General features: G+C 48.0%; 2 protein-coding genes across 2 annotated transcripts; both read right to left on the minus strand.

The window, feature by feature from the left end:
* Window positions 1–943: 943 nt before the first annotated feature.
* On the minus strand, window positions 944–2,050 carry LOC124668310. The gene is made up of 4 exons (XM_047205477.1): window positions 1,656–2,050; window positions 1,444–1,562; window positions 1,234–1,359; window positions 944–1,148 (listed from the first exon to the last, which is right to left on the minus strand). Exons 1-4 carry the CDS (start codon window positions 1,869–1,871, stop codon window positions 1,061–1,063), a joined length of 549 nt encoding a protein of 182 aa, XP_047061433.1. The 5' UTR covers window positions 1,872–2,050; the 3' UTR covers window positions 944–1,060.
* A 2,170-nt stretch (window positions 2,051–4,220) lies between these two features.
* On the minus strand, window positions 4,221–9,411 carry LOC124664566 (protein decapping 5-like; the record flags this gene model as incomplete). Its single annotated transcript, XM_047202052.1, has 8 exons — window positions 4,221–5,036; window positions 5,136–5,246; window positions 5,327–5,518; window positions 6,195–6,263; window positions 7,172–8,092; window positions 8,165–8,245; window positions 8,746–8,846; window positions 9,252–9,411. Coding segments are annotated over 8 exons (1,977 nt in total), but the record flags the coding sequence as incomplete, so codon positions are not given.
* Window positions 9,412–10,175: the final 764 nt, after the last annotated feature.

Below are 10,175 nucleotides of genomic sequence, written 5' to 3' on the forward strand. Positions count from 1 at the left end.
GCCTCCTAGCCGCAACCTCCTAGACACAAAGCCAAATGCACACCGTCAGCTGAACCAGTGCCGCATATCGAGCCCGAGCACTTCCTCCTTCGGACGACGACTACGAGGAGGACATGGCAAAGGAGAAGCGTGAGGCGACGGAGGAGATGGAGCAGTGGGACGACGGGCCGGAGCCAACGAACCTAGAACAGGCGGCGATCCTTGCATCGGTCAGTACGACGCGACAACAAAGGAACGTCGGCCGAGCCGTTGAGGATACTCACGTGTCCATCTTGGAGCGCATCATCGAGATCTCCCGTCGGTGAGTGTCGTCAGAGTTGTCTGGTTGCCTCCTCATGGCGGCCGAGCAGCACATGATCATCGAGCTCAACGCTCAGACCCTCGCCGAGGCCGCCACCCGCGAAGCAACGCAGATAACCCAGAATGAGGAGTTCCTCGGTGACACTAAAGGGTCATGCACGTAGGGAAGTCTGCCCTCACCGGCGGCGATCCAACAGGCGGAGGCGGGTGTGGGTGGAGCAGGCCAAGGAGAAGAACGACGGCTAGGTTGGCCCATCGCGTGCCTCGACCGACGATGAGTATGGCCTTAGGTTTTAACTTAAATTTAGTTTTTTTTCCAATTTCGTAATATGTAACGAAATTTAAAAGAAAATTGAAATTTATGTCGAATTTGAGTGTTTTGGTTGACATTTGGGGAACAGGTAAGTTTGATCTATAAACGGAGGGAGTACCATTTTGCCGAAAGCAACTACCGTACCAGAACTACGCACCTTCTTTCAGGTATTGCCGTAAGTGGAAAACTATGCACCTTCTGTAGACAAAGAAATAATAAGTCATGCACTTGTTCTCTTCTCTTGATGTGCTGTGCTGTGTCAGTCAAATTCTGATAAAACTATAGAAGATGTTTGTACAAAGGCAGGGCTAACAAGCAAGGGATCGATGAAGTCCAGCAGAGGAACAGCATGGCCAGAACAGGCCGGCTCGATCTGCCGCTCTCTCTGACAAAATCCATCCTATGATCAACACTGTTCTTCTTTCTATTCTTTCTTTTTTCCTTGTATCATTTCCTCCTCTTTGACGACGATCTCCTCCATATCACGCCCAGCGGCAGCGTGAGGATCGGGAACGGGATCTTCGGCGGCGGAACGCTGTAAAAGTTCAGAAATGTTAACAGAAAACCTGCCGTCAACTGCATCACGAACAACATGAGAGTTATTTTTGCCTCCTGCTTACTGCAATCTGATGGTCTCGATCTGGATGAGCTCCGCCTCCATGAACCCGTGCCGCGCCGTGGCGTTCTCCCGGATGGCGAGGACCCTGCACCCCAGGCTGCTCACTCCGGCGGACGGGCTCGGCGCGCTGAGGGACAACGCAAGAACACAAAAATTCAGACATATACATATTTCTTGGTTGTTGATCGTTGGGACCAAGAATTAGTAGTACCTGTAGATGAAGCTCTTGTCGTGGATGCCGAGGACGAGCGTTGTGGCTTTGAGCTGGCCGACCGCCGCCGCCACCGTCTCCCCGAGCTCCCCCTCCCGCACCACGATCTCCACCTTCGCCTATGTACACGCGCGCGCATTCCCCACCATCAGCTCAGCTCACAAAACAATCAATCATGGACGACAACGACAGAGAGAAGCTCGTTGGTTTACCTCTGCGATGCCGTTGCAGAGGTCCTTGAACGCGAGCGCGAGCTGGAAGCCGCGGAGCCGGAGGCCACGACGCCGCCGCCTGGACCGCGAGGGCGGGCACACGTGAAGCAGCGCGATGGAGTCGCCGCCGCGGATGAAGTTGCGCACCGCCCACTGCAGCGCGGCCCGGGACGCCGGCGCGTCCTCCACCAGCACCACCACCCTCTGCGTCTCCATCGTCAACTGGTCACCCCAAACGCAAGAACCCAAGCTAGCTGACTAATCCCGGCAATTAGACAGACCCATCATCAACCTCGCTGGCGTGTTGGCATGATGAACCGAGAATGGAAGGATTGGTGAGAAGCTGTAGCTACCTAGCAAGAGTTCAAGAATGGAGAAGGTGCTGTTGGGACCAGAGGTAGGGAGGGAGTGAGGGGCCTCTAGCTTGGCATAGCTTAGCTTACCTTCATGTGCTTGTGTTACCATGAGTGGTATTAATTAACATGCTATATACCGCTAAGGAAACTGTCCAAAATAGTCGGCTCAGTTGAACAGTCTCGCCTCAACTTGCTTGTCGTGCGACGGCTCACGTGCATACGCGTGCGTACGGCTTGGCCGTAAGCACAAATTTGTTTGGTTCTAATAGAGGCAGATCGCAATGTAAAATTCTCAGCTAAACTTACATTTCGAGGCCATGCCTGCATTCTCAGCTAATAGAGATAGGGGTCGTTATCGTCACGCGTTAGAGGTTGGGGGAGTGGTTTAGATCAATTACTTTAGGTGAGGAGCCTCGTTATCTCGTGGATCATGACAACGAAATTGTGTCGTTCCAGCTAGTGTAGCAGGTGGTTGATTATGTGGAAACGATTATGAAATATGCTCACGGGGAGGGCTGATAGCGGGCAGTGGATTATTATGTAACGCTAGTCGCACGGCACATATATATACTGGCAAGCAGTTTGTGTCATGATAATACAAAGAATATGGTTTGTCCTACTATAATCACCGGCGCTCCCAATAAAGGATCTCTATGTTAAGGGCTTTGATTGGGAGCGCCGATACCAAATTTCTGCTCAAAACATGCTAGTCGGCCGCCATATTGTGGATGCCGATGTGGGAACAGCATGAGAGAACCAACCTGAGGTTGGGTGGTTAGGAGGATGGTTGTACTCTCAACTCACTGCAGTTCAAACCCCGTGTTTGACATCCGTGTGTCTCATAAAGGCGGAATATTCTTTCGGTGGGAGCGACGTTCCCGTCGACGACGAGGCGCCTGTGGTGGCTTCGTCAATTTCAAGATCCAATCCGCCGGCTCGGTCTTCCGGAGGTGCTCATAGGGGTAGGGTGTGCGTGTGTGCGTTCATAGGGGTGAGTGTATGCGCGTGTATGTGAGCGCCTGCGTTTGTACTGTGTTTCTCAAAAAAAAAAAAAAAAAAAAAATAGAGGATGTTGTACCGGCGCCCTATACGGCAGTGCCAGCGATTATTTGGGAGCTGTTGGTGGAGATGCTCTAATACAAACGAGCATCTCGGTTTGCTGGCCGGCCTTGTTGAGCGACTAAGGTGTGACCTTGAGCTGATCATCTTTTTTTTCTAATTAATGTGGGTTCCACCCATATGCCTTCAGTCTTCAGATGAACAGATCATTGATATTCAGGAGAGATTCTGCCTCAAGCCCACTGATTTTTAACTCAATTAGTCAGTGGATGCATGATTACAGACAAGCAGGGCCGTGATGCACAGTTGATAGTTTCGGCTGCTTGTGTTGTCGTCCTCTGCTTGGCACATCTCTGTGGGATTAGCTTAGCTTAACAGGGGACGCCGTGTCCCATCTCACATGCCGTGTCATGTCGCTGAATCCATGCATTGCATCACGGCCGACCAACCGAACCCTGTGATCCTGGTGTGCACCGTCCCCCTGCTTCTTCAGGGATCATGCTTCGTGCATGCCCCTGCAGCTACGGCCTCCTGATCCTGGAAACCGGATGTGCTTAAAACGCGGGAAATTGTACTGTACAAAATGCTGCTAGCCAAGGTTAGAACTCTGGTCATCAGCAAAAGTGTATGGATCACAAACCGGCCATGATGCTTTGCTTTGGATCTAGACTGTTCAAACGGGTGTTTGGCTGGGTTCTTGTCAGCACCAGATATGGGAGATTTCCTTGTCCTCATCAAAGCAACGAAAAATGAGCAGGGAGGCCAAGGGGAGGCTACAGCTGTGTATGCGTTGCTTTCCCGTGCCGTGTCTGGTCCAGGACAGGTGCACGTGTACTTCCTTCTTCGCTTGACGCCTTTCTGTCAAGCCAAGACGAGATGCGCCACCTGCCGACTCAACAGCCCCAGACCTTCATTCTAAGCCAACCACGCAAATGCAAATCCACCAAGATGGCTGCTTCCAAAATCCAACTGCAATGTACATTGTACAGCTTTCCTTGCCAAAGATCGACAGAAGAGGTACATGCCTGACTGCTACAAGTACTGCTACCAAACCCATGAAAGCGCTGCCCCAACCTATCAGCATCATCCCCAACCAACGAACCACACAACCGATCACCATAAACAGACACTGATAAGTTGGGGACAGAAAGGAAACTAAAATGGGAACTAAATAAAAGCTTGTCATCAGTTGTAACAGTTGTGTTTACAAATGTAGTATTACATGACCTGTGAATCCATATCCTGGCAACAATAATAACATGCACTCTTTGTCAAGTACTGAAAACAGGTAACAAGATACAGCTAGAGTAAGCAAATCAAGAAAGGAGCTACTGAGTGTGAGATAAAAGCCCAGCGCTGCGGTACCAGGTACGAGATCGGCCTATACAACTACATCTCAGACACGCGGTACACGCTCAAAGCATCAGACAGCTGCTCGTCTGTCCACCGGCAGCTCTTACACAACACCAGAGGGGTGTATGAACCAACCCACATCAACTACAAGCCCACAGGTCCCCCTGCTGCTGGGACGAGGGCCACACGCCAAGGAGCGTTTATTTGCAGAACGGTAAGAGCGAGATGCACTGCGGTAAAGGCTACAACACCAGGGGTACAGCGGGCGCGCTCAGAAGTCTTCCTGGCCACCACCCCTCCCCGTGTTCCCGTAGCCTCCTCTGCCACCGTAGTAGTTCTCCTGGCCACCACCCCTCCCCGTGTTTCCGTAGCCTCCTCTGCCACCGTAGTAGTTCTCCTGACCACCACCCCTCCCCGTGTTTCCATAGCCACCTCCTCTTCCACCATAGTAGTTTTCCTGGCCACCCCTTCCCATGTTTCCATAGTCTCTGCCACCACCCATGTTTCCATAGTCTCTGCCGCCATAGTACGACCCACGGGAACGACCACCGCCGCGATAACCCCGACCACCACCACGGTAGGGCTGGCGATGCCTTGGGAAATCGCCAAAAGTCTGCAAAAGATAAGCATCAGGGACAGATGGCAAGTTTTTTTATTTGAGAATGTACAGATGGCAAGTAGTATACATCAGGAAAGGGAGTGGCTAATGTACCTCTGTATCCATTTTCCTCAGTTCTGAAAATCTAGGCCTTCCATTTTGCCCTCCGCGTCCAAATGTTCCACCAGAAAGGGAATCAAAGAAATCGTCCTTGACGTAGACGGGCTGCATAAAGGATGAGGAATGGGTTAACTTTTTGCAGGAACGACCAAACCTTTGCATAAAGGATAAGGAAACTATCAAACCTTAACATCTAACTCTGGATTGTCTGTTTCATCATACTCCAGGTCTTCATTAAATACATCATCTCCTAGCTCATCTTTATCCCTAGACTGGGATTTCTTACCAAGATTACCCCATACTTCATCTTTGTTGAACTTCTCATTCATGGCCATGAAATCGAATTCTTCAGTAAATTTTGTTAGTGATTGCGACAGCTGCATGCAAGAAACCAGAAAGCATGAGTAACTTTAGCCAAATGTTCTTCTGTAGCAGCATATTCACCATGTTTCATACAAGAACATGTAAATATGATACAAGAGTCGAGCTCTACAAAATAGATAACAGGAATGATGTTTACATTTATTGAGACCTCATTATAGTGGAAGAGCTTTGAATTTCATTGATTCAAGTTTAAAACTCCTCTCCCCTAGTTTCAGGTATATCATATCCTTCATATCTCTATTTTATTGTACATGGAAACATGTGGATCCCTAACTTTATACTAACAGAACTAACTGAAGCTGAAAGGTAACATAACATATGTACCACAAACTCAAAAATTAAATTTTATTGAGACAACAGAAGTGTGTACATTGAGCAAACCAAAGTTTTTTATGTGAATAGTATAAATATTCTCTTAACTATAAAAACGTTGACGATAGTTATGTACAATTATTTTTTGCATGGATAACAAGAAGGTGCAGAAGACAATTTGGATAACATATGTTGCCTGTTAAAAATAGTGATTCTGGCGAAAACAATAAATGTACAACAAAGGGAAACTGTAACAGCACAATAATGCAGGTAGCAACATTTAAGATTAAAATGAATATTCAATGTAGAGAATGTGAACACAAAACAAGAAGAGATGCTGGATTGTAAGTGGCTTACCGCACTACTGCCTCTACCTCTTCCACGGCCTCTAAAGTTGTGGTGGCTCTGTGAACTAGCTCCATTGTACTGAAAGCAAAGTGAGGGAGAACATAATAAGGACAAGCCTAAAAATGAGCACAGTAAGATAAAGATAAACCAAAAATTTGTTACGAGGAAATATGTCTGGTTAGTTTACAAACGTTCTGTTAAAAGCAAGTTTGACGAAAGAATAGCTGCAAAACAAATGCAAGCATCCATCACCATGCCTTAAGAAACAAGATAACTAGAGAAGGGCATGGCAAGCTGATGACATCAGATAAATATTACCAATCAGAAAACTGTGAAATATTTTATGTTGAACGCGAACAGTGTTTCCAGGTGGTTAACTAGACGTTGAAGTTTTGAAGCAGGCAGTAATCCAAATTCAGAACTTGATTTCATATTTGATAACTTAAACTGTCTAGTGGACGCTAACGCTTTCAAGCAGGCAGTAATCCAAATTCAGAACTTGATTTCATATTTGATAACTTACTGTCTAGCGGACAAGTAGTTACCACAGGTAACACTGGACAGGATCTAGAATTATATTCATAGCAAGTTCTAATGACGCTAACTGGTTTTACACTACCTTACAAGTTTATACTCGTAAAATAACTGAAACCCCACTCTATATCACAGACTCGAGTTTCAAACAATTAGCACTGTTTTGAATTTGAAAAGAAAATCTACAAAATTACTATCTACCAAAAGTTAATGCTTAAACATGTGCAGCCACATGAAGTAAAGAACAATGGTAGGTTCTATGGTTCCAGAACAGAATATTGGAGAAAAGGAATATAACAAGCAGAGGGGTCACTGTCAATTCCTTTCGGCAAATCAAGCAAAATTATCATGATAATAAGATCATCAGGACTTCAATTTTATAGTAGTATAGCTCTGAAGAAAAGCATGAGTGCAAATCCATGCAGAAAACAGACATAGAAATGCTGGCATACCTTTTGTGGTGTCTGTTTTGGCAATGGTAGTATAGGCTCATTGTTTTCAGGTAGAGCACGTGTCGGCGGATCAGGTAGCAATGGTTCGGCAACCCGTGTTTTAGGGTCAGCAGGCTTAGCAATGTTGCTGCTCATCTGTAAAGGTGTCTGCATGGACTGAGATGATGAAAGCATGGATGGAGCATTCTGCAATAGTTGACCAGATGATGCCAACAAAGGTGCTGGCATCTCCAATCCAGCTGTACTAGATGAGGCAACAGTGGAAGAAATTGCCTGCGATACTGTTTGATATGACAGTGTTGAGCTTGGATTTGCAGCAGAATTTAAGTTCTTTGATGCCGTCGCATTAGTTTCAGTCATGGGAATTGGCTGGCTGGCTATAGGAAGGGAGGTAACATGAGATGGCACCGGAGGAGTAAACAAAGGTACCATGTTCGGCAGAGGCTTTGATGCTTCTGGACCTAATAAGCTAGCAGAAGGTGCCGCCGTAGCAGGCATGATACTTGAGGAAGGGCCTTGACCAGCAACTGATGGTTGTAACAAGGGGGGCTGAAGTTCTGAAAGTTTCTGTGGCCCAGATTGTAAAGAGGGATTCAGCCCTGGATACTGGAAAGTCTGTGGAGCTGATAATCCAGGTGTGGGCTGAAGCAAAGGAGGTTGCTGCAAATGCTGTGGAAGGCTACCTGGAGGTGCATAGTATCCCTGCCAGTACATCGGGGGGACTGAGAGCCCTGCACCATTTCCAGCAGGTGGGACAGAAGATCCCCACGGAGTATTTCCTGGTTGATACAGAGGAATATTACTCTGAAAACTTGGCCTCTGGAACCCATATTGAGCTGGCTGGGAGCTGAGGTCTGGTAAAGCTGCACCACCAGCAGTCGGCAAACTTGAAGAAGTCGATGCTGGCTGAGGATAATGTGACTGCAGAACAATATTGCGTCAGCTGAACGGCTCATATGGTACAGTCAATGTATTCACATCAGATAGTAGTACCTGGATTATGGCAGGATCATTGTGCAGGGCAGCTGGTTGTGGTGGTGGTGGTTGTGGTGGTGACGACTTAACTTGCAAATCCTGCAGAAGCAAAGTCAATTGTCCGTCTCCGGTAAGGTACAGTAGTAGTAACAGAGGACTCAAATAGATAGCTCATAGCAGATACTGTAAATGGAAAGTTCGAAGCATACTGTGGCAACTAAATTAATGCATTGCCATGATAAAACCTTCACACAATCTAGCCATCATAATATCGTTCGTTTTTCTGATAAACTTAAAATCACGAATATGTCTTAGGTGTGACGTATATGCAGTCCTACCACAACAAAATTCAAAACATAACATGGTGTTACAAGAATAAATGAAAGGCATGGACAATGCAGTGGAGTACAACATGACCACCGACCATGGATTCAATTTCATGTAACCAAGAAACTAATTAACCCGTGACTGCCCTACACGGTCGAACAATTCTACCTACATGTAATCGACAGAAACACAATTGGATTATTGTAAGCAACAATTAGGGGAAGAACTTTGAGACTGATTACACAGAGAGCTTTATCCATAGCGCCATGTACCTTGATATCACTTCCGCGGAAGAGTATGTACTCGTAAACCTTGTCGCTAGCGGGAATCTGTATCCCGTCCTTCTTCCGGCCTTCGGTTCCAAATGACCGCACTACAAAACGAGAAAACGAACAGGTGTAGATTAGGCACAAAACATAGCGCAGACCCACACGGAACGGAAAGCGACAGTAGTAAGCTACCAGGGCAAACACCTCAGTTATAAAGCTATTGCATAGTAGGCATATATGAGAGGATGCGGCAGTTCACTTGACAAATCGTAACAAAAAAGGAAAGAAAAATACTACTCCGTACTACAAAATAATTCTATCAGGTGGTAACCGTCCAATTTTTTCCTCAACTGGCGCCGCGCGCGCGGGGTGCGTAAGACCTAGGGTCTGCCTCGTCGGGAGCAGCAGCGGGAACCAAATCTAGGGCTAACACGAGCGCATCTGAGGAGGGCAAAGGACGGTGCGGAAGCGGGCGCGCGGGGAAGGGGGAGGGGGGGATGGATTCTGACCATTGCGGAGGCCGATGCTGGACTCCTCGGTGTTGATGTTGTAGAGGACGCCCTCGTACCTGATCTCGCTCTTGGAGGTGAGGCTGATGAGGCTCCCGAGGTACGTCTCCGGCGACGCCGCCGCCCAGCCGCCGGCCGCGCGGACGACGAGGAGGAGGAGGACGAGGGCGGTGGTGGCGGTGGCGCTTCGGCCGCCATGGCCGCCGCGGGATTGCTAGGGCTAGAGCGAGAGCGAGAGCGATGGGGAAAGGAGATGGAGATGGAGAAACCCTAGGCGGGGCGGGCGATCCGGTTTTGCTGTGCGCTTCGCTGCGGATGGCGTTTCGGTTTATGGGCTCGGGCGGGCGGGGATTAGGGGGCCCAGATTGGAATTTCTTACGGCGCCAGATGCCGATCCAATCCAAATCATCGGATCCATTGTGGTGACTTCCACTAGCATTGCCATTTTGTGTCTCATTCCCTTTATGTTATTCGTACCGCGCCCCTCTGACGCTTATCGGGACTAGTAACATTGTCAAAACCCCCCTCTAATCGACACCACCAGTGTGGGACAAAGAAGAGTGCGCAAAATCTCGTGAAAGGTTCATGCGAGGAGGAATGTCCCGAACAGTAACTCCTCTTTTCGGCCAAAAGTCACCCGACATTCTGCTGCTGAAGCTTCCCGAGGACATCGACGGGCGAGCGGGAGGTGGAGGTTTATAACTACGGCGAGGGGAGGCGTGCAACCATTCTCCCCACTTCTTATTCTCTTCAGATTCCTCGTTCTTCACCCTCACACGCACATTATCAGGGTGAACCAAACACCCGTGGTCATAGCAGAAGTGAGGAAGCTTTTCATATTTCAGATCAACCCATCTTATTCCTTACCTTCCTCAGATTCTATTAGGCTAACAACCCGAAGTAGTGGCTGATCTACTTCGACAA

This window comes from Lolium rigidum, chromosome 6, assembly GCF_022539505.1.
Source record: "Lolium rigidum isolate FL_2022 chromosome 6, APGP_CSIRO_Lrig_0.1, whole genome shotgun sequence".
NCBI classification, from domain to species: Eukaryota; Viridiplantae; Streptophyta; class Magnoliopsida; order Poales; family Poaceae; genus Lolium; species Lolium rigidum.